Source organism: Rhinolophus sinicus, chromosome 14 (assembly GCF_057876585.1).
Source record: "Rhinolophus sinicus isolate RSI-liver-muscle chromosome 14, RSI-T2T, whole genome shotgun sequence".
NCBI classification, from domain to species: domain Eukaryota; kingdom Metazoa; phylum Chordata; class Mammalia; order Chiroptera; family Rhinolophidae; genus Rhinolophus; species Rhinolophus sinicus.
This window is the reverse complement of record NC_142514.1, coordinates 127,722,754-127,748,889: the sequence shown is the minus strand read 5'-3', so window position 1 is coordinate 127,748,889 and position 26,136 is coordinate 127,722,754. Positions and strand designations below refer to the sequence as shown.

Sequence of the window (26,136 nt, the reverse complement as noted above, 5' to 3'; positions counted from 1 at the left end):
CATTGAACATCTTGTTCAAAACTTATTAAGAAATTCAAGTTAGCAGCAGCAGAACATTAAATGAAGTAAGGGTAGTTCTGGGTGGGAACACTGAGTTGCATGGTTATGAAGCCGCCCTACCTATAACATAGGATTGTCAGTGCCAAAATCAGAACAGTCTGAGGCAAACAGAGCCAAGGATGGTTACTTACCCTACCGTTGCTTCAAAAATAGTTAGCATTAATATGTTATCAATATTTTAGCATACCCGATGAAATACACCAAAAATACCAGGTACTATCAATTCAGTCCATAAGAACAGGGAAGAGAATGCAGCTCAAATAACCCTTTGTCTGTAAAGATCTTTGCTTCTTTCAGTCTTTGAGATTTAATGATCTAAATGACTTTTCTCTGTGGGTCAGTGTCCCTGAGGCTTCCCAAACACACAAATCTAATCTTAGAATGTAGAAAGCCATTATAAAATGTTACCTTAAAACAAGTTTCAGACAAGTTTCACATGAAGAAATGGACAATTACTCTTGATGTATAAGATTGTTCTACAGATATGTTTACAAACTGGAGCTAAGATCTATGAAACGTTGAAAAGAAAAAATCAGTGTATAATGTAATTATGTATACAGTATGTATTTATAACATGTATGTAAAGAAAATGATTACACATGTGTGTGCACACACACAGCATACACACACACACACACACACATTGAGGTTACCAATAGCAGAAACTAATCCGAGATTTAAAATAATAAACGATTTGAAGATAACACATGAAATAATTCTGTTGCTTTTTTTTATTGAGTTTATGGAGAGGACTATGACTACTTATGACTGATTCACCACTGTCTTTGTGGGAACAATGAAGATAATTAGAGCAGTGGTTCTCAAACTCAGTGTGTATTAGAATCACCTGGAAGACTTGTCACACAAATGGTGACTCCTGCTGACGTTCTGATTCAGTAGTTTTCTGGTAGAGCTAGACACTGGTAGAGTGTTTGCATTTCTAACAAGTTTACAGGTGAAGCTGCTGGCTCGGGGACCACATTTTTCAGAACCACAGAATTTGTGGAGCATTTGTGACTTTAGCTACCATTGAATATGCAATTATACAGTAAGAAACAATCACCCACCACTATATTTGCTTCATTGCTCTGTTCCCATAGTGGAAAGAATTCCTTGAGTCAAATTAAAAGTATTTCTTAATAAACATAAATGCTAATTAATTACACTTATAGCTGCAGAGCTAGTTCTTCATTTGAGAAAACGTGAATTGGATTGGAAGTTAATGGTTCCATTATACCTAAGGACTTGCTTAGATCCAAGATCTTTTTTGATCTGCAATATTATATTTCTGCTGCAAGTAGTTTAAATTACAAGCCTTTTTAAAGTATTCAGCCATCAAATATTACCTCCTAAAATCATTGTGTGTAACCATGTGAGGCTACGCACTTCATAGTTTCTGAATTAAGTCGCACATTAGGAGAGTAAATTAAGGGGAATATAGTCAGGGGGTCTAACAGTCACTTGTCTTCAATCTTCAGATGCACTAATGTACATTTTTCTATCTTCTTTTTGGTTTCTTTTCTCCAATTATATCTCTGAGACTATGAAATGGTAAATTGGTTAGAGATGCACTGAAAATTAAATCAAATAAATTAAATGTACTCTGTTCTGAAGTTTTAACGATGTACTTCTTCACATTTCAAAATCTAACAGGCAAGATAAAGTATATCATTTATAACCCAGCTTCCTAGCTAGAAAGGAGCGTACTGAATTAAAGAAGATGATATATGAAAACACCCACCCAGTGCCTGCCACATAGTGTTGCTCAATTATTTGAAACATCATTTTTAAGGGTACACATTGGAGAAGTGACTAGTATAGACATATTTCAAGGCAGAAGTATGTGATGTGGGATTTTAAAGGCAGAAGCTTTTTTGGACTGTCAGAATATAGGAGGAGAAAATTTCAAGTGAAGAAAATAATATATTCAGAGGTAAATTTTTTAAAGTATGAGTTCATATTTAGAGGATGGAGAGCAATTTAGCCTAAATTGGCGAATTTCAACCCTGGTTGCACATTAGAATCACCTGAGGTATTTTTAAAACTCCAAGTGCCTGAACCCCACTCTATACCAATTAAATCTGAATCTCCAGGAATCAGAGATAGGCATCAATATTAAAAAGCAAACAAACAAACACAAAAACTCTCCGGAGTACTATTGGGAAAGAAATGAAAGAGAAAGAGAGAGATTGACAAGTTGAAGTTTCCTGTTGTAATCAGCCTGAAACTGTGTTTATTAATTTCCCTTAGGAATGAAGCGCACAGATTCGAAGTCATAACACAGAATAATTTGGGCAACTGTCACTGCCCTTCACCAAGAACTTTGAGCCATTTTGGCATCTGTGACTGCTAACAAGGTCCCTGCTGGCTTATTAGACTTTCCATCCATGGGGAATTTGTGGACAAGCGTGAGGCAGTAACACGTTCTTCACCTTTCTGTTAATGGATGAAAATAGCAAGTCAATAAATTCATTGCACAGTACATAGTAAAAAGAGGTTCCTAAGATGTGTCAGCAAATTAGTACAGATACAATTCCACTCTAGTATACAAAAAAGAGCACAGGTTTTGAAATCAATCAGAGCTACATTCAATTTCTTGCTTCCCTCACTCACTAGCTTGAATTTGGATGTGTTATTTAACTTGTACAAAGTTAAATTTTCTCATCTGTAAAATTGGAACAATGATAATATTCATCTCACAAGTAGTCCTGGGATTCAAATGAGATCACGTACATGAACGATATTTGAATATTTTGTTGTATGAATTATTATTACATACTCGGTGCCTAGAATTTCCTCTTTGACTTGCTCTTCTAAAAGAGAATGAAAATCTCAGCAAGAGAAGCTACTGATGTTGGTGTAATCATTTACTTTTCCAAGGTGATTTACCAGCCCAAAAATAAATTGAGTAAAGATGTAAAATAGAAAATAAATTATTTATATTTTTATATTATTCACATCCATACATTGTCTGTATTTCATTAAGTAGCAGAGTAGAGCTCTTTGAATGACCCTTATAGATTTTATGGAGAGAAATGTATCTCTCCTATTCCCAGTCCCTATAGAGCTGTGTAAGAGAAAGATTGAGAAGTATTTTGTTTGGTTTTCTTTTAAATGCAAAGATATGCAAGGCTCTGTTTTTTCACTGTGGAAAATCAAAGCAAAATATTTGGTCCCTACTTCTGAGGCATTTCCAGTGTCTTGGAAGACACAAGGTACATGTAGTTTGCTTAAAATTTTTAATATAATCATATTGTTTATATTACCAGTCCGGTACCTATCACAAAGGGGCTTGCTGTTTGCTGAACCTGTTTTTTTGAACTATCTCTGAGCACATATCACAGTGTATTCTGAGAAAAATTCTATTCAGATGTCTTTCCTTTGTAACACTGGTGCTTTCCTAGATGCAACATGGGGAAATTTAGCAAAAGAAGTTAAGTAAAACTAGGCTTGCTGAAAACACTCTTATCTTACAATGGCAATCCTACTTCCTAGGATCACTTAATGCTGGATGAAGGCAAGCAGCAAGCAGATTTCTGTAGAGAAATGGAGTTCAGGAAAGGAAGAGGTGTCTGATGCTGGGATGGTCCTGATGGTGGGAGTGGTGGTAAAAGAGGCCTCTCTGCTAGTCTTGGTTAGCAGTTCTCATGATGAGCACCCATTTATCAAATGCAATGAGCTTAGAGAAATGACGGCTACCACCGTTCCATCCATTTTGCATGAAATTCTATAGTAGGTACTTCACACCTCATCATTAACTATTTATTAGACATTAATTATTCTCTTACCCATGAAGAAACTGTGGCTCAACAACAATAACTAACTTGACAAAGGACATATTTTCTGTATGTAACATAGAATTTAAACCCCGTTCTCCTTAGCTGTAAGTTTTTCCTCTACAGCAGTATCTTCAGACTGGGATAAACACACTACTGCAGGTTCACTAGGATTTTCTAAAGGGTACATGGCACAGAGGATTTTAAGGAAATTTATTTCCAGGTCCTCCTCCCAAGTATAGTTTTCTAAAATGAATTTGAGTGAGAAGCCTCCTGAAGGTGCTCCTTTAAGACCTCCCCTTTCACAATCTCCCTTTTCTAACTTTTCAGAAGAAAGGAATTCGTCTCACCCTATCCTGAATCCATTCTCAACACAGTGCATTCCCAGAAAGGGTAAAAACTAACAAGGTGCCAAACAAGCTGAGGATTCAAAATACTGACGCCAGTGTTGCTAAAGGGGAATGACTTTAATGAGTAGATAGCAAAAGTCTTGCAAGTCAAGTGGTTTGTAAACAAATTCATAAGTGTTTGGATTGCTGCCATCAAAGAATTCTTGATTGAGTTGTCAGCTGATGGATCAGATTGTTTTGATGATGGATCAGTATGTCATTTTTGGCATATATAACTAAAAAGGAGTTCAAATAATTAAGTGAAATTACTATAAAGATATTTTCATTTCCCATCTAGTCATTTATGAAAACAACATTTTCTCAGGACTTAGATTTCTTTTTAAAAATTTAGAATAGAATTTATGCTGAAATTTATCCTTTCTAGATATGGATAATATTCATCCATGGGTCTCCAAATTAATTTTTAATTAACAATCTTTCATTAATATTAAGAAATAAATTTTAATAAAATTTTCCTTTTTATATTTAACAATTGTTTTGTAAAACATTTTGTATGTCTATGTGATTTAATAAGTCATTACTTGATGGTTACCAGATGGGAGGGGGGTTGGGGAGAAGGGTGAAACAGGGGAAGGGATTAAGATGTACAAATTGCCAGTTACAAAAACAGTCATGGGGATGTAAAGTACAGCATAGGAATATTGTCAATAATATTGTAATAATCATTGGATGGGAGGGAAGTGCTTTGTTCTTAGGCTAAGTTCCCAGAGGCAACAGGGCTTGGTATGGTCTCTTAGAATGAGTACAAAAAGCTCAAAAAAGGGAATAAATCACCAGCTGAGGGAGCAGAAATACTGTGAGGCACAAAGCATCAAATGTAAAAGTCAAGAATTATACCTTTAAAAATTAAAATGTTGATCACACAATAATCCTAATTGCATAAAATATAGCTAGAACTCCCCTGCCCAAATCGTAGTGCATTCATTGTGTCTATGATTATTATTAATTATTAGTAGTAGTAGTTATTGTAGTATATTATCTTACTCACATTTGCTGCTTGCTTGGTATTCTAAATTCTGAAATTCAGTAATATGCCCTTGGCCATTGTCGTGCGGGAGACCCTGCTCATTCCACCATTTGTTGTACAAGGTGGCCTGCGAGGCCTCTATCCCTCTCCCCACATAAGAACGCAGGATGTGGCTAAGCCAAAAAGGAACACCCACGGAGCCATAGGTAGGGGAGTCATACCACTGTAGTCTCACTGGAGGCTGGAGTCACACACCTGCAACCTGCCGTCTGCTTCTCTGCCTGTCAACCGGCCAACTCTACTCGACTCCCTCTCAAACCAACGCAGCCAGGGCAGTTATATCAGGGGCTAACTGGTTAACTGGTAACAGCTGAGGGTCAATTAGCCACAGCTGACGACCATCTACTACCGAGCCAGCACCTTTCCACGTGAGGCCGAGAGCCTGGAAACTGCTCTCTGGGACTCTGTCCCCACAGCCAAATTCCTCCGACTTGGTTCCTGCTTGGAATTTAACTTCGTTACTCTGACTTTTTTGTCTGGTTCTGAATCTTGAGTCCTGCTTATGTTTTCTGTTTTGCCTAAATGGACTTGAATGATATCTTACTCCACCTCTTCCCAGAGAGTGTGTGAGAGAGAACACAAAATATCAAGAGCTCAGATCTTGAAACGTAATTGATATGGGCTAAAATCACAACTCTACACTACCTCTGTGGCGTTGGGAAACACCAAATTTCTCTGAATCTCAGTTTTTTCTTATTTTCAATGAGGATAATAATTTCTAATTGACAGAGTTCCTGTAGATTGGTAAACATATATCACAAAAAGCATTTAGCTCAATTAACATTCAGAAAATAATAACTCTTATAATTATTATTCCCACTACCGGTATTCCTGATGCAATGAATAGAACCATTTAATGGAGTTCTGATTAACTTTGAAATGAATGTTTTCCAAAATTAAAACCATGATGACAGTCCCCTGGACTGTTGAAGATGAATAGTAATGTGAAAGGTCACACATCTTATGCTTTCGCTGGAACCAGAAACCAAAATGAAAAGTAATTAAAAGTAACCACTAGAACCGGAAAGCATAGAGACACGTAACAGGTTAGAAAGATCTGCTCTTAAGTGTTGTTACAGATTGAAGTGACAGTGACTATGCTGATTATTATAAAAAAAAGGTCTCACTACTTTTCAGTATCTAAAGGAGAAGTAATAGGCAGAAGCAACAGGAGGGAGTACACACAGACTGGTTCAGCCTATTCCATTGATGAATCAGTCCAGGGTACCCAGATTAACACCACTAAATTCCTCAAAGATTTATAAAATATTCACTGGGCATCCCAATATAGAATGGATTTTATCATTGATTTTATTACTTTGAATTAGGTTTTCAATAGTAGTTATAAACCAAATGAGATAGTCACTTAGAATTTTCAATCATGAAAGCAAACTAATTTTTTTTTCAATTTTCTTTTTGTTAACAGGATTTGCCAGTCCACTCACGGGAATAGCAGACGCCTCTCAAAGCAGTATGCACAATGCCTTGCACATCTATATGAATGGAACGATGTCTCAGGTACAGGGATCTGCCAACGATCCCATTTTTCTTCTTCACCATGCATTTGTTGACAGGTTGGTGGACATTTCTTTATAAATTATGTGTTTATTGGTGTTAAGGAATTATAATGGTCTATCGTCTCAGATCAGGTTCTCCAGACCCTAAACGAAGGAATTGGATGCAAATGTTTTATTGAAGTGTCTTAGGAAAGCTAAATCAGTAAGAGAATGGATAGAGCAGGATAAGAAGGAGGAAGAAGCCAAGTAAGAGCACAATTTCAGTTGAAGTCCGAGGCTTGGTCAGATCTCTCTCTCTCTCTCTCTCTCTCTCTCTCTCTCTCTCTCTCTCTCTCTCTCTCTCTTTCTTTCCAATTTTAGTTGGCAGTCAGCCAGATCTTGAAAGTGTAAAGTACACCTCAGTTTATCCTGCCTGAATTGTTGGACTCCCATATTAAACAGCCATTGGCTACAGGTTGCACTGAGGGAGGAGTTGTGAAGCTCCCAGGACTAGTGATTACAGACAATGTGGCTCCAGTGCCCCAGGGAAGTCTTCTGCAGGTTGCAGTGGCATGTGGTTAAGAGTAGGATGTACAATCAGGGAGGTGGGCACACAGAGCTGGTATAAGGGATGTCAGACCATCTGGGCAGGGCCCTAGTATGACACCTCTCTTATTAATATACATAGTTTTCTTTGGCAATGTTATTGTTATTCTTTTCCAACCTCAGACCCTCAGATATTAACAGATGCAGTCTTTGATCTCAATCATTAGCCTGAACATTATATGAGTAGTTCTAGTTCTCCAGACCAGAAGCCCTATGGCCCAACCATCCTGTTTAATGTGATTTAATTCTCTGAGGGCTTTTTTCCTGCCTCTATGCAATGCTTAGCTTTGGAAACCCTCTTCTATTACATGTGCAGTGTCTTAACCATATAGATTTGGGACTTAATCATAGATGACAATAGGATAGCAGAAAAAAAAGTACATGGAGGAAGGTCACTTGTCTGTTTCTGGAATTCTTCAAGAGAGGAGGAAATAAAGCATTGAATTATGACAGATGAATATAGGGATCTTTTTTTTTGACCCTTCTAAGGTAATTTTCTCATGACAGCTAATGAATAAAGGGTACAGATTTATAACTGCTAGTAAATAATACCGTCTTTCTCTTTGGAAAATATAACAGGTTCTATTTTTTCCTGTTTTAAAGATAAGGAAACTGAAACTGCATATTAGATGTTTTTCTTATCTTCTCATCATCTCCACCTCACTCATGTTCCCAAGAACGTGGACATAGTATCAAATAAGAAAGTGACCATTAGTCTAGATGATTATTAGACAAATTTTTGTTGCCTTCATGGTAACGCTAATGTTATAGGAATTAAGTAATATCCCAAGTCAACTTTTATTCAGAAATCAATTTTAAAAATAAGTGTTTAAGAAAGTTTATGAACACCAAAATTATCACAGCAATATAATATCTTAACCATCAAAACCCATATATAAAGAAGGGAGGAAGAGGATCTTACCAGAAAAGACAGATTGAACTCTTTTTTACTGAGTCCTTTTTGTAGTGTATGGTCCTTGTGAATTTTTGCCATTTTGTGATCTTTACTACCATTGCAGTAACTTTAAAGAATTCTCGACTTCGCAGACACCTTGATGCCTCTAGACAAGGAATCAGCAATCTCTGGCTTATAGGCCAAGTCTGTCTCCTACCTTAATTGTAACTAAAGTTCTATTAGAACACAACCACATTCATTTATATATTGTCTGTGGCTACTTTCACACTAAAACAGCAGAGTTGAGCAGTTGTGACCAAGACCATATGGCCTACAGAGTGGAAAATACTTAGTTTTCAGTCTATTAGAAAAAAAGAGTGTGCTAACCAGTGCCAAACCACAGAATTCCTTATCTATACGAGATAAGAGAAAAAAGTTGGTCTTTAGCTAGCGCACCTATAACTGTATTTATAAAAAATGCTATAATTGAATGCAATATCTGGAGACATGTTTGTTTAACAGAGATAAAGCCATTAGGCGATGTGTGGCTTTTAGATGCCAAACTGCCCTGCCATCCTTGAAAATTCAAAATGTCTCCCCACTTAGAATTGTCTGCTAAACCTATTTTAATATCAGATAGCTGTATAATTATTAAAATAACTAAAACACTATCAGTACATGGCAAAGTATTTCTCATTCAGCTCACACAGCCAAGCTGATGAAGATTCTGAGGATGGAAATGGAAGAATCATAATTATGAACAAAGATAGAGAAGTATGGATTATCATAGAATACTGTGGCACCTGAGCTGTCCTCTCAAATCTCTTCTCACCGAGACTCATTTCTTCAATGAGATGGTCTATTCACTGCCAATTACCAACAAATGTATTTATTGGGCACCTACTTTGTGCTGAGTATATTTGCCTGAATATTTCACATTCATTCTTGCCTCTATGCAATGCTTAGCTTTGGAAAACCATTTTCTAACTCTGGAACATATTTTCTTTGACTTATCTAATTTCTATACAATTTTCAAGACTAGTTTCAATTTTATCTCCTCCATGAAGTATGCCCAGACAATGCCTGTGTATAACTATCTCTCCCATCCAGGGTGTATTAGAGACAGTGCATACTGACTAGTGAGATCTAATATATACGTCTTTTCCCAACTTTGCTTTAGTGACCTCAAGCTATAGCTTGAAATCAGGTAAGGTGGGAGTATTTACACCCTGAAATTGGCAAATGCTATAAACCAGGGCTTTTATTCTGAGAGTTAGTTGTTAAAATAATGGACAGCACACCACTATTCGCACCTCTCACACATTTTCTCTCTACGCTTTATTTTGGGCACATCATTTCTTTCTTATTGATTATGTTGCTCATTTGTGCTTTGTCTCTCCCACTAATGTATAAGCTACTTAATGGCAGGGCCCATGCCTTTTATATTTGTTTTTCTCAGTGTTTTGTCTAACATATAAGTAATAGATGTATAATTAATTTTTATCAAGTAAGTAATTTTTAAAAACCTTAGTAAGTTAAATTTAATCCAGCTAGAAAATACAAAAGGAACTCTATAGAGAAGCCATTTTAATTGAAGAAATTATTTTGCAAGTCTTGAGCAGCAATATGTGGCACTCATTTAATGCTATGAGCATGTTTTAAGATATTACTATGTCTTTAGACCTTCAGACAGTTCTAGGCACTGAGAAAAGAATAATGAGACAGAATCACTGAAAAAACATAGTCTAGTGGTAAATGCAGACAAGTAAACAACTATACTACATTATGATTTCTGCACAATCGTGGAAGACATTCTTGGAAAGCTACCTATAATGGATGGTATATGAGCTCAGTCCTTAAAAAGAGGAGATCTACAAGACAAGGATGGGTATTCAAGGATGAGGAGCATAACTCCTATCTCACTGCCACCAATCACAAACTGGAAGTATGAATTAAAGAAGAAAGTGGAAGCTTAGCATCTAAAACAAGGAAATAGTCTCAAATCTCATATGCAGAGAAAGTAATAAAATTCCACTGGCCGAGTAGTCTGCCACGAAAAGGTACTAGTGTTGGGCAAATAAAGACATTAGCTAAATGTGCTAATAAATAAACAAAACAAATATCAACAACAGAAATAAACATAAGCTAATTCGAACTCTCTTTATCACTTGATAAAAAATCAGAGAATGGATCTAATATAATAATTTAAAACTACAACACACATATATTTTTTGCTATGTTCTAGTCTCTATTCTAAATGTTTACAAATTTGTTTCATTTAATCTATACCAACAATTCTATAATGTAGATTCTAGTATTATCCCTACTTTATAGATCAAAAAAAGAGAGATGGAGAAATTCAACAATTGGCCCAAATTATAGTAAAAAACAGAGTTGAGAGTTAAACAATACAGTCTTACTATAGAGTCATGTTCGTAACCACTGTGAACAACTCTTTGAAGAGACGCAGTATGAGTCCAGACTGCTCTTTGATTAAGTATAAATCATTTCCATTAAAAATCAATTCATTCATCAAACATTTTAAGTTTTTACTATATTTAGATACCATGTGAGATACTATGCCTTTTTATTTATTGAGATGAATAAAAAGGGCTGAACTCCGAATGATTCCAGTCATTCAAAAAGACAGAAAAAAAATATATCATGCAAAGCTACCTATAATGGATGGTATATGAGCTCAGTCCTTAAAAGAAGTGTGAGGTACGCCTGTAAAATAAGTATGAGATATATATGAATCCATAAAGAGAAGAGTTTAACTCTGTCTTGAAAATTAAATTCTTTCTAGAAAAGGCTAGACTTGGATTGATTCATGAAGATGAGAAATTACAGATATGACAAGGAAGGTAAGGAAGCATATGTCATACTTCAGGAACAAAACAGATAAATCAGAGAATAGCAAGTTGAAGAAACTTTTGTATAGCCAAGCTGGAGAACAGGTACCAATCAATATGCAAGTAATGGGAAAGAAAGGATCATATTTGAAGGACCTGATATGTTCTTGTCTTCCTTGAAAAACTTTCAAGATTAAATTAAAATATTTTAGATGTTTGTTTTATTTTATACACACATACACGCACACATACACAGTGCCAAAAAACTATATACACATTTTAAGAAAGGAAAAAACTGTATTAAAATTGTAATACTCAATATATACTGAAAAGATGAATACAAGTCACGTTTGACTTCTGCAATTACAAGAGGTGCTCAAAGTGGTTACCATCAGCATCATTTCAATACAGTTTTATTTTTCCTTTTTTAAAATTTAGGGAAAACTTCCTAAAACCTATTCTAACATCTAGAAAAAACTTAGAAAATTTGGAAAAATATAGAAAGGGACAAATTAACAAAATAAGAGAAGTCTCACTTTGCCATTCTGTTCTTGTGTTTCCAGGGGATAAAGGCATAATATCTCTCTTATATACGCTAAAGAATTATATTTGCACATGATTCTGTACTATTTTTCCTATTTAATAATGTATCTCAGGTATATTTCCACACCAATACATGCAGATCTATCCTTCTCTTTTTAAAAGCTTTATAGAATTCCATTGTATGTCGAGACAATGATAAGACAAGCCACAGACTGGGAAAAGATTTTTGCAAAACAAACATCTAATAAAGGATTGTTATACCAAATATACAAAGAACTCTTAGAACTCAACAATAAGAAAATAAATCAGATTAAAAAATGGATAAAACTCTTTGACACCTCATCAAAGAAGACATGCAATGGCAAATAAGCACATGGACAGATATTCCATATTTTATGTCATCAAGGAAATGCAAATTAAAATAAGATACCACTCACTAAAAACCTATTAAAATGGCCAAAATCTGAAACACTGACACCACAAAATTCTGGCCAGGATGTGGAACGACATGAATCTCATTCATTGCTGGTGGGAATGCAAAAAGGTGTAGCCACTTCAGAAGATAGTTAGGCAGCTTCTTAAAAAACTAAACATACTCTTTACCAAACGATCCAGCAATTGTTCTTGGTATGTATCCAAAGGAGCTGAAAATGTATGTCTACACACAAAAAAACAACAGCACATGAATGTTTTTAGCAACTTTATTCATATTTGCCAAAGCTTGGAGGCAAGCAAAATGTCCTTCCTTATGTGAATGGATAAATGAACTGTGGTACATCCAGACAGTGAAATATTATTCATCACTAAAAAAGAGAAAAAAAAGAAAAAGAAAGCTATCAAGCCATGAAATGACATGGAGGAAACTTAAATGTACATTACTAAGTAAAAGAAGCCAATCTGAAAAAAAAATCTTATATACTATAAGATTCCAAAGATTCCAACTGTATGGCATTCTAGAAAAGGCAAAACTATGGAGACTATACAATGATCAGTGGTTGCCAAGGGTGGGAGTCAGGGAGATAAATAGGTGGAGCACAGAGGATTTTTAGAGCAGTGAAAATACTCTGTACGGTATTATAATGACGGGTATAAGTCATATTTTTGTCTAAACCCACAGAATGTACAACACCAAAAGTGAACCCTAATGTAAACTATGGACTCTGGGTGATCAGATCATATCATTGTAGGTTCATTAATTGTAACAATGTGCACTCTAGTGGGAAATGTTGATAATGGGGGAGAGGGTGTATGTGTGGGGGTAGGGGATATATGGGAAATCTCTGTACCCTTCTTTCAATTTTATTGTAAAGCTAAAACTTCTCTAAAAAACAAAGAAACAAATACAAACACAAACAAGGCTGTGGCCTACTTAACATTTTAAATAAATGAAATTATGACTGATAACACGATACTTATGTTGCCTAATATCAGGCAAAGCACCATCAGGACTCTGATAAAGTCAAACATAAAATGGATAATGAGGGCACTGATGAATCTCTAGGAACGTCCCATAAATAATATAAATTCTAAAATACTTATATCAATGACACTTACTTATACAAATTTAACCTAGGGAATGCTGAATATCTCCCCTTGTTTGAATATTTTTCCAATATAACTCATCAATAGTAACAAAAAAAAACAAAAAACAAAAAACATCCTAACTATTTCTAGCATCTCTCTTTTTGTAAAGTGAAAGAACAAGTCTTTATGATTTTCCAGAAGCCCTTCAGAAAAACCACAAAGGTATTTTTAGGTATAAAAGATATTCTAAAAGGTTCATTTAACATTTTATTTATTTAGGATCTGATTTGGGCAGGGCAAAATCAAAGAAGTTGTCAGAGGAGACTTGGACTTGACTAAGATGATTATGGGTGCCTGAGAAACAATATTTGGCTCTATATTTAATCTAAGTGTCTAGAAAACATGTTAAAATAAAAAAGAAGATAACAAGATTGTAATGAATCTTAGTTCTTTTGTAAGTGGAGATGAGAAAACTTTGTGTGTTTTTTTCTTCCTTTCTTAAATCAGCAAGAATATAATAAAGTTAATATCAATTACAGGGAATTACTCTGGTTACACATAGAATCTCTGCTATCTAAAAAGTAAAAATAATCCCTTATATTGCAGACAAATGCAATAAGCAATAAGTCAAGGAAATAAGGCCATCAAAACTGAGAACACTTTGCTAATATTTTTTAACAAATATCATAACTTTTTTCAAACTTAGGTATTATAAACCAGGTCAAATAAAATGCACTTTCCAAGTTTTGTCCTTTTGTCCTTTAGTATCTTTTTCATATTCTGGAACACACACTTTAAGACAGATTTTAAGGTCTCCACAAGGTCAGCACTAATTTCTTTATAATTTATATATATATGTATATATACATATAATATGTATATATGTGTTATACATATTATATGCAATATATGCATATATACTACATATAATATGTATGTTACATATAATATAAATATGCATATATTACATATAATATGTAATATATATTATATATAATTTAGCAAAAATTTTGATTTTGAATATAGCTAAATAACACATATTTAATACTGGAATTGAAAGGTGCTTATTATACTTTATTCTGTTTAAAACTGTTAGAATTTCCAAATGGCCTTCCAAAAAAGACCCTGCCAGCTACATTCCCACAAATAGAGAATAAAAGTGTGTCTGCCACCCTGTACTAGGTGTGATAAACCTTATTAACCTTTGCTACTCTGACAAGTAGAAAAATATTCATTTGAATTTCTCTATTTTCCTTGGCATGTTATAGATTAATTATATATTTTTTTCTAAAACGTCTTTACATTCTTTGCTTATTTTATATTTTAGTTTATTTATCTTTTTATTACTAAACAGCATAGGCTCTTTATACTTTTCTTTTAAATTGGCCCTTTTTGTCATAAACATAACAAATATTTTCTACAGTTGTTAATTATCTTTTAAAGTTTTAATGGTATGCTTCTTACTATTCAGAAGTTAATCAATTTTATATGTTCCTTTTTATTTAATCTTTTGTTCATGGCTTCAGAGTCCCTAACTTTTCGTTCCTCAGTATTCTTATCTGTAAAACGAATACATTGATCTAAAGCTCCAAGGTCCTTTCTGGAACTTACAATACTCTGGATAATGTTTTCTTGAAGAAATAACAGTACAATGCATTAGCACAACTACAGGCTTTAGAGGGTTTCTTAGTGACAGCTTAATCATGCTTTTTTGTTATGATTAATAGGTAACTGACAAATAAGTCCAATTCATAGTTAAAACTATTTTTATCTGCTATTCAGATTAAGGTCTGACTAGGGAGGCTAAGCTCTTCTCAAGTCTGTAAAACACAAACAAATAAAAAACCTTTCTGGCAAAGACAGAGGGTTGAGGAGTAATCACCCTAACAGAAAGAATAGGATGGAGTTTTGTTTATTCTCTTTTTTCCAAGAAGATCAGATTTGGGACGTGCTAAAAACAGAAAATTTTGAAACTTTAAACCAACCTAACTCTACAACACCCACTAAGCAGTCCGGATGTGTAAATAACTAAGTAACATAAAATAAAATGTAATCTGCAGTAATAGTGGTTTAATAGTCTAGGGTATGTGGGAGCCAAGAGAAGAGCACCAATGAAGCAAGGACCACTAAAACAGTCTTCTTCAAGGCAGGATCTGCAGCACCTATCCCCATGCCTGGCACGGGATGGATATTCAATGAATGCTTGTGAAATATTCAGTGAACGTTTGGAACACCCTTATGACGGCGGCTTTATGAAGAATGACTAGGATTTTGACTTGTGAAGTTTAGCAGCAAAGACATTCAATTCCTAGGGGGGAAAAAAACAAGAAAGGCACAGAGTGTGAGGTTAAAAGAAACTTCAGGAAATAGGCAATAGTTAAAGCACTATTAAATACTAAAAACAGTTAACATTTGAGTGCTTATGAGTGTGTGCGTATGTGTGTGTATGTAAATATATATATATATATATATATATATATATATATATATATATATATATATATATATATATACACCCACCAGGGGTGCCAAGAAGATGTATACAAGTGGGCACTTTGGTCAACGTTTCTCAAGCAGTAGTTCGCAGTAATCAGAAGCGTCTGGATGCTGATGGGAACCACTTTCAGCACCTCTTGTAATTGCAGAAGTCAAACATGACTTGTATTCATCTTTTGTTTTCGGTATATATTATTGCAATTTTAATACAGTTTTTTCCTTTCTTAAAAAAAAATATATATATGTATATATATGTGTGTGTGTGTAGCTATATATATGTGTGTGTGTATATATATATATATATATATGTGTGTGTGTGTATATATATATATATATACATATGAAAGAGAAAACACTTCCCCCAACAGAGAACAGAGGAACAGGAGCTGCCACAGTGGGTAGTTATTTTGAGGGCTAGTCACTGCCACAGGAGGCCAGTCCGCCAAACAGAAAAAGTTGGTAAAACCTTAGTAAGTTCAAACTGGGGGGTGGGGGTGAGGGGAATAGCAGGGGGCAGGGAATGTAAACGTGAACAAAAAATTTAGAGTGGGGAAGTTTGCCATTCAGACTGTCCAAAAGCTTAAACCAGCAGTTTTAACAGATTCTTAAACCCTCCTCTGACAGGTGGGGCTCTTAATCAGCCTGGCTGAACAGGCACTGACTCAGGAGCTAAGAGAGCTGGAGACGGGGCCGGTACCATGGGACACCCACCCTGGAGGGGCTCACAGACTAGTTCCTAAGATTCTAAGTGTGGAAGATTAAGTCTTCCAGTGGTGGAAACATGACACCAGCAGTCATAAAGCCTGTGAGCACGTCCTGGCTCTGCTTCATGATACCTGTATGACCTTCGGAAAGGTTGCTGAACCTCTCCTAGACTCAGTTTCCTCCCTCATAAAATGGCAGTCATCATACTTCCTTCCTCTTAGGAACGTCACTTTACACTTTATAAAGTGTAACACATTAGACAAGGACTAATTCTTATGAAAAGAGTAGAGTATAAGGGACATTTTAAAGGTACATACAGTGCTTTTACTCTTTTGTCTTTTCTGAGGGCTCTACAGTACTGACAACATATCACTGGTCCTCCTGTAGCCTGTCTCCTGAGTGTATAGGGATCCTGGCAAAGTACAAACCTTAAACAAAACATCCTGGAATGGCAGGCCAGCCTCATTCCTCAGCTAAAGATTAATTATACCTTTTCGAGTGACTTCTTGGCTGCATTTGCCACTGAAGCTTCCCCTCCACTCTGCTCCCCAAGCATCATCCCCTGGGCCGCCCTGCTAAGAAGGCAGCACTGAACCAGGTGCCCACAAGCCAAGTGCCTGCCAGCTTGGCAGCCCAGAAATAGTCCAGGCAGAAGGCAGGTCCTTGGAGCTTCAGGGATGAACAGCAGATTGCTTGCCTGCTGGTGATTGCAGGGCTGAAGCTTGATCAGAAAGGCAGCTTAGAAACCAGAGAAATCTCTTAAAGGCGGCTCTAGGAATCAGACAGATGGCAGAGGAGGACCTCTCTATTTCTTGGTCCCTTTTCATACTGTTGGATTGTGACCAGCTTTAAAAGTGCTCCCTGTTTGTTTTCTAAAGCAGGAGAATTAATTCCCTGGAACAAGCAGCAGTTATATCATTATAGTTGTCCTCATCCATATTCCCACGGCTGTTTTTCCCCTTGTTGGATTGAGCTCTTATACCAGTCACTTTTGTTAGACTTATCTGTAGGTTTGTCTAGCTCTCCCACTAAACTTTGAGCTCCTTGCAGACAGGGTCTATGTGTTGTTCATCTCTAGAGTTTAGCACAGACCCAAGCACCTAATAGATCCTGGCACACAGGAGACATTCAGTAAATACTTATTAGACAAAAGTGTTATATAATTGATTATTCTAAAGCAGGCAGCCATCTGCTGGGTTATCAAACACATTTTGTTGTGGAGTACAATATTACTCTAAGGAAATTGGATTGCTCTCTATTAGCTGATGGAGAAGCTGTGAATTAACCTAAAGAATGTTCCTCAGACATGTGGAAAATCTCCCAACTCTTTGTAGTATCAATATGTTTTTGTACTACGGAAATTAAATGGCTTAAATTAAAATATTGATAACTTTAAAAATCCCAATGAAAGGATAAAGAAACATGAGTTGTCATTAAGTTTGCTGAACTTCTAAATCTGAAAGAGAATGTTAAGATCAATCCAAACCCCTTATTTGTAAAATCCGAGCCCAGAAAGGTGACCTGCCCACGGATACAGTTTTCTGCAAAGTAGAGGGAAGAGTGTTTCAAGGTCTTGTGGTGCAAGGTGGGAGGTCCAGAGACAGAATGGAATTTTTAACACGACAGGGATATTTGACCAAGGATGGCAGAAGAAACACGACTACAGGAAGCTCCTCTTCATGATTATTTGGAGAGCCAGAAGTCAGAACTATTGAAAAAGCAGCAAATATCAGGTCCAAGGGATGAACAAGGCTTTAAATATATCAAAAGCCTGAAAATCAGGAGACTAGCAGGCAATAAATCATGAAATTAAGATCATAAAATTTAGCATCAGACATGCTTCATTTTGAGCCCCAAGGGTGCTATGTCTAGCTACATGATCTCTGGCAAGCTGTTCATTGTCCCCTAAGATTTCCTTCTCTTAAGTATAAAATTCTGCTAATATTAGTAGCTCTCTGAAGTTGTATGTTTGTGAATTAATATATTTTAATAAACACATCAGAAAGTCCTCAGCACATAATTATAAGACAGCCAAGGTCCTTGCCACGAAGATGATTACATTCCAGTAAGGGAAAACATAAGTAAAGCAAGAAATAAAGAAATAAGCATAAAATTCAATTCCGCACTGTTATGTGAGATAAAATATGTATTTTATAAAGAATTACTTGGCAAGTTTCCAATTTAGATAGGTAAGTCATAGATGACTTCCCTGAGGACACTGGGTTCAAGAGAAGGGGCAGCCATAGAAAATTTGCGAGAAAAGTGTTTCAGAAAGCAGGAAGTGCAAATTCAAAAGGCCCACTGCCGCAAAGAGCTAAGCCTTTCTCTAGGAGACCAGCAAAGCTAAAGGTGGTAAACAAAGGAAACCTGGTGAAAGATGAGGTTCAAGAGATTAGCAGAGATCAGCAGAGGCCTGTGTACAGTGGAAAGACTTTGAATCATTTTATCAGGATACTAAAATAATTTTAATGATACTGACATTTTAAAGTTATCCTGACTGCTGTGATAAGTGAAATGTTGGGGTGAGAAGTTTAGTAGGAACTTGGATTACTCTATTGCATTGGTCCAAGTGAGAAGAGATAGTTATTTCAACCAGAAAGGTGAAGATGGACCTTTTGGAAATAAAACTGAGTCCACCTCTATTTAAGAGGTAATACCAACTGGACATGTCAATTGACTAGGTAATGCTAAAAAGAAAAAGTTGGAATTGAGAATGACTCCTAGGTGATATCTCTGTGGCTTTTATTTGCATTTCTCTGATGATTAGTGATGGTGAACATTTTTTCATATGTCTATTGGCCATCTGTATGTCCTCTTTGTAGAAATATCTATTCAGGTCCTCTGCCCATTTTTTAATTGGATTGTTTATATGTTATTGAGTTGTATAAGTTCCTTATATATTTTGGGTATTAGCCCCTTATCAGGGGCACTATTTGCAAAAATCTTCTCCCATTTGGTTGGTTGCTTCTTTATTTTGTTGATGGTTTCCTTTGCTATGCAGAAGCTTTTTAGATTGATATAGTCCCATTCATTTATTTTAGTTTTCACTTCCCTTGCCTTTGAAGTCAAATTCACCTCACACTAGTTAGAATGGCTATCATCACCAAGACAAATAATAACAAGTGTTGCAGAGTTGTAGAGAAAAAGGAACCCTTATACACTGTTGGTGGGAATGCAGATTGGTACAGCCACTATGGAAGGTAGTGTGGTGGTTTCTCAAAAAATTAAGAATAGAATTACCATACAATCGAGCAATCCCTCGCTTAGATATCTACCAAAAAAATCTGAAAACATTTATCTGTAAATATATATGTGAGCCGATGTTCGTTGCAGCTTTATTCATGGTGGCCAAGACATGGGAACAAAGTGTCCTTCTATAAATGAATGGATAAAGAAGTTGTAATATATATATACAATGGAATACTATTTTGCCATAAGAAAAGATGAACAGCATCATTTGCGACAACATGGATGGATCTTGAGATCATTATACTGAGCAAAATAAGTCAGACAGAAAAAGTAGAGAACCATATGATTTCACTGATACATGGTATATAAAACTGAAAAGAACAAAGGAACAAGACAAACAAATGAAGAAACAAAAACTCATAGACACAGCCAATAATTTAGTGGTTACCAGAGGGTAAGGAGGGAGGAGGGTAGTAAATAAGGAAAAAAGGGATCAAACATATGGTGATGGAAGGAGAACTGACCCTGGGTGATGAACACACAATGTGATACATAGATGATGTATTATAGAATTGCACACCTGAAACCTATGGAACTTTACTAACAACTGTCACCCCAATAAACTTTAATTAAAAAAAAAAAAGAAGAAGAATGACTCCTAGGTATAGGAGCATTAGGGAAGACAATGAGGCTCTTTGCTGAAGCAGAAAAGACTAAGTAACTAATATATTTAATAAAAAAAACTAAATCAAGAGTTCTGTTTTTTAATATATAAGGGGCTTTTTGGGATATGATGATTAGATATCTAAGAAAGGCTGCCAAGCAGTTGGTTAGATCTTGGACTATGAAACTGAAAAGAAAGAGACATATATTCGATAATCTCTAGACTACAGGCATTATATAGCATCATGAAAGTGAATGAGATCACCCAGCGACTGAGTATAGGGAAGAAAAGCCACAAATAGTCTGGCTCCCCCATCATCGAGAGGATGAAGAGATATAAATGAGTTAGCAAAGGAGACTAAGAATCATTGGCCAAAGAGGGAGGGGGCAAACATGGATATTAAGTCACAAAAGCCATGTAGATATGAGGAAGTGGACAAATGTTATCAACTCCTTTAAGAAATTAATACAATTGGGAGAGGAAAGTGCCTATTAGGTCCGAAAACTTGGAGGTAGATGTACCCACGAGAGCAGCAGTTTCACTAGAATGGAAGCATCAGGAGGCAGACTTAAGTGGGTTCAGACTCTTTTGAAAGGTTTTAACAAGAAAAGGAGCAGAGACATGGAAAGCAAGAGAGGGGTATGGGATCAAAGGAGTAATTAGAACTTTTATATATTTTTTTTAAAGATAGAGAATGTGAAAGAATATTTGTACGCTATTAGAAATGGGAAAGTAAAGGAAGAGAGACATGGTAGTGAGAGGGAAAACTTTGTCAGAGCAAGGTTCTTGAGATTTGAATTCCAAAGACAAATGGAGAGGTGGGCCTTTGCGATGACTAGGGATTGGTCTTCCTTTATGCCTGGAAGGAGACAAAGGCTCCACTGTAGATGCATATGTGCTTATAAATTTGGTGTTGAAAAACTTAGGGTATTCTGATCTGATTACTTCTATTTCCTAATTGAAATATGAGAGGAGCTCATCAACTCTAAATGGGGTAGGATAACAATGGAAAAGGAAGAGTTTGTGGCAGGTTTGAGAAAAAAATATTAGATAAACCAAGTACGATTTATGTCATTCAACATAGCAGTGTTTTTTTAATTAAAGAAACATGTTGGTTGAACAATAGGAAACAGCTATAATATCACAAGTTTCATTACTATCTGCTTAATGCTATCAAGACATTTCCATATATGCCATATTTTTTTGGCCTTAAAATAAGAACTCGTTGCCCTTCTTTTTAAAATTTGAAGACTAAGGCTCAGAAAGATTAAATATTTATCCAAAGTTTCAGACCTACTAATTAACTGAAATAGAACTTTAATTTACTTGAAAGTCCCCATCTCTCAGTTCTATCATTATACCAATCAGAAAGTCACTGTTGATCACATCAGAGACATTATCTGTACAGCAGTATTTTTAGTTTGCTAGGGCTGCCATAACAAATACCGTGGCCTCTAACAACATATTTATTTTCTCATGAGACTTGAGGCTAGATGTCCAAGATCACGGTGTTATTGGCAGGGTTTTCTCTCTCCTTGGCTTGTATATGGCCATCTTCTCCCAGTGTCTTCATATGGTCTTCCTTTTGTATGTGCCTTGATCTTAATTTCTTGTTCTTAAAAGGATACCAGTCACATTGGAATAAAGGCCACCCTAATGACATCACTTTAACTTCATTATCTCTTTAAAGACCTTTTCTTCAAATACAGTCACATTATGAGGTCCTGTGGACTAGGACTTCAACATATGAATTGGGGGGTTGGGCATAATTCAGCCCATAACAGGTGGTGAAAAGAAAGTCAAATTGTAGTAGGATGAAAACAGGATGGGAATGGAAAATATCAAACTAAGTCATGCTTTAGAGAGATAAGACAGCAACTTGTTTAAAAGGAAGAAGAATTAAGAAAAAGAGTTTTTTGAAATGGCTTTTTTTTTCCTTTCATAATAAGAGATAGATTCCGATCATAATGGCAGAGTAGATAAACACTGGGCTTACCTTCTCTCACGACCACATCCAAATTCCAACTAAACTACAGAACAACCATCATTGAGAACCACCTGAAGTATAACTGAACTGAAGCCCTATAACTAAGGTCATACAGAAGAAGCCACATCGAGACTGGTAGGAGGAGCAGAGACACAGAATGGGCTGGCCCCACACCTGCATGTGACCATTAAAAATCAGGAGGGATATCTAGGCTGTGGAGGTCCCCTCCAGAGGAGTAAGGAGTCCTAGTGCCAAACCAGGCTCCCCAGCCCAGGGCTCCAGTACTGGTGAGAGAAGTCCCCATTTTTTCTGGTTGTAAAAAAAAGCAGAGATTGTGGCTGAGTGAGCCAGATGGCGGCTGCATTCAGAGAAGCGCCTCTTACAGGGCCCACACATGGACTTACTTGCTGACAGACTCACACACTATGAGCTCCAACATTGGGGCAGCTGATCCAAAGGCAACAGGGACATATGGGGAGAAACTGAATTGTCTGGCTTTAGGGTACAGGCTGGAGGGGCAGTTTTCTCCTGGGCAGAGGATCTGGCAGAAACCATTGTTTCTTTGTTGAACCCTCCCTATTCCTGGCATGCAAAAACAGGCAACCAAAATCTGAGTTTCCATCAACCAGGATAACACTGTTGATTTACCCTGATTTCCTGAGAACCTGTCCCACCCTACTTTTAGAAACATCCAAGCCACTTCCAGCGGCTTTTCATATAAACCCCCTGCCTTGGCTCATGCTACAGAGTTTCCTAAAGTCTCTGAAAAAGTTCACAAAACCCAGACAAACAGCATCTTGCTTGAGCATGTCCTGTACCTCTGGCTGATCAGCCCTAAGCCTGGCACTAGTGGCACCTGGCCTTTGTTTGTGGCTTGGCCTCTTAAAGCACCTCCAAGCACAGCACAGACAGTAGCCATTTGAAGATTGCTTTGTGGCTCATGCCAGGTGGTCAAGTGCAGGGCAAAGGCTATGCCTGAAATTGGCCTGTGGCAGGTCCTCTCCCAGGAGGTTCTGGGACTGGTCGGCCCAGTGGCCAGCTTTGAACTGAGCTGGATCATCACCCAGCCATCTACAAGGATGACACAACCAAAGGGCAGGCACCAGAGCCCTGATAAAGTAAATCCTGTTCTGTAGGGCCAGCCACTGCACAACAGCTCCTCCATTGTAGTCATAGCCACTCCTCCCAACCAATGAGCCAGAGGGTCAATCCCTCCCACTGACACACAAATAGCAAGCAAGGTTCCACTATAACAGGAGGGCACACATAAGCCACACAAGAACACACCTAAAGTACCCAGTTCTGCTGACAAGGGAGACGGAGCCACTGGGTTCCACAGTTCACCTACTACATAAGGCCACTTTACTAAGACCAGGAGATATAGCAGCTCTACCTAATACATAGAAACAAACACAGGAAGGCAGCCAAAATGTGGAGACAAAGAAACATGTCCCAAATAAAAGAACAGAACAAAGCTCTAGAAAAATAACTACACAAAATGGGGAGAAGTAATCTCCCAGACACAGAGTTCAAACCACTGATTTAAAAAATTCTCAATGATCTCAGGGAAAATTTAAAAAAACAAAAAAAACGAGATAAAAAACATAAAAATGGAAACAGAAAACAAGCAAACAAACAAACAAAAAGAACCAGTCAGAAATAAATAAATACAATAACTGAAATGAAGAATACATTAGAGGTAATAACAGTAGATTAGATGAAACAGAGGATCAAATCAGTGACTTAAAAAATAAGGTAGCAGAAAACACCCAATTAGAACATCGAAAAGAAAACAGAATCCAGAAAAGTAAGGACAGTTTAAGGGGTCTCTGGGACAATATCGTGTGTACCAACCAACATTTGGATCATAGGGGTACCAGAAGGAGAAAACAGAGAGCAAGAAATTGAAAACCTGTTCCAAGAAAAAATGATGGAAAACTTCCCTAACCTGGTGAAGGAAATGGATATACAAGCCCAGGAAGCAAAAAGAGTCCCAAATAAGATGAACCCAAAGAGGCCCACACAAAGACACATCATAATTAAAATGCCAAAAGTTAAAGACAAAGAAAGAATCTTAAAAGCGTCAAGAGAAAAGCAGTTAGTTACCTTCAAGGGAGCTCCCATAAAATTGTCAGCTGATTTCTCAACAGAAACTTTGCCCACCAGAAGGGATTGGCTGGAAATATTCAATGTGATGAAAAGCAAGGACCTACATCCAAGATTACTCTACTCAGCAAAGCTACCATTTATAATCGAAGGACAGATAAAGAACTTCCCAGACAGAAAAAGCTAAAAAAGTTCATCACCACCAAATTAGTTTTACATAGAACCTTAGAGGGACTCCTTTAAGATAAAGGGGGGGGGGGGGGGAGATCAAAAATATGAATAATAAAATGGCAATAACTACATACCTACCCACAATTACTGTCAATGTTAATGGATTAAATGTCCAATCAAAAGACATAGGTTGGCTGAATGGTTAAGAAAACAAGACCCATACATACGCTGCCTACAAGAGACTCACTTCAGATCAAAAGATACACACAGACTGAAAGTACAGGAATATATAAACTTGTAGTTGATATTCATTATTGTTCAGCTTCAGTTTCAGGTGTACAATAGGCATCTACAGTAATCAGGCATGTGCAGTAATCAGGCATCTACATCATACCTGAGGGGGTCTCCCTAATGAGACAAGTGTCCATTGGATACCCTACGAAATCTTTACAACATTATTGATTACATTCCCCAAATTAACTTTCAAAACCCCGTGGCCATCTTGTGGTTACTGACTGTTTTCTAATCCTCTCACTTTCCCCCTTATCCCGACCCCCCCTCCCATCTAGCAACCCTCAGTTTTTCCTCTATGTCTCCAAAACTATTTCTGATTAGTTCATTCACTTATTCTTTTCTTTAAATTCCACATATACGTGAGATCATATGGTATTTGTCTTTCTCTGTCTGACTTATTTCACTTAACATAATGTTCTCTAGGTCCTATATGTGTGTGTGTATGTATATGTATCTACTTACAAGAAGCGGAGTACAGCATTAGGAATAGAGACAGTGGAAATGTAGTGGTTCTGTGCGAGGTCAGAGGGATAGTGGATGGGGGGAGGGGGTGTGAGGGATATAAATGATAAACGTCTAAGTATTACTTTGTCTTGTGCACCTGAAACTAATTTTTTTTAAAAAGAAAGTACAGGAATATAAAAAGCTAATTCATAAAAATGGAAACAAACAAACAAAAAAATCTGGGGTAGCAATACAGACACCAGACAAAATAGACTTTAAAACTAAGGTTATAAAATAAACATAAAAGACCTAGTAATCCCACTTCTGTGTATTTATCTTAAGAAACCCAAAATGCTACGTCAAGGGAATGTGGTCACCCATACATTCATTGTAGCATTATTTACAATAGCCAAGAAGGCAAACCAGGTATCCCTGAATGGATGAATGGATATAGACGAGGTGGTACATATATACATATTACTCAGCCATAAAAATAGACTGAAATCTTACCATCTGGGACAGCATGGATGGACCTAGCAGGTATTGTGCTGAGTGTAGGAAATCAGACAGAGAAAGACAAATGTCATATGATTTCACTTATAAGTGGATTCTAAAGAACAAAATAAACAAACAAATGAAACAGAAAAAATTCACAGATACAGAGAACATTTTGATGGTTGCCAGATGGGAAGGGGGTGAGGGTGGATAAAAAGGGGAACAGATTCAGAAGTACAAATTGGTTGTTACACAGTAGTCATAGGAATGTAGGGTACAGAATAAGGAATATTGTCAATAATATTGTAATAACTATACATGGTGTCAGATGGGTACTAGATCCATCAGGGTGATAGATGGGAGGGGGTTTGGTGCAGGTTGAAAAAGGTGAAGGGA

General features: G+C 36.6%; 1 protein-coding gene across 1 annotated transcript in view; it reads left to right on the top strand.

Annotated features, from left to right (window-relative positions):
- TYR (tyrosinase) overlaps positions 1 to 26,136 on the top strand; it is a 90,485-nt gene that overhangs the window by 30,221 nt on the left and 34,128 nt on the right. Inside the window, exon 3 of the mRNA XM_019739563.3 lies at positions 6,700 to 6,847. Within this exon, the coding sequence (XP_019595122.2) occupies positions 6,700 to 6,847 (148 nt within the window). The remainder of the gene's footprint in view (positions 1 to 6,699; positions 6,848 to 26,136) is intronic.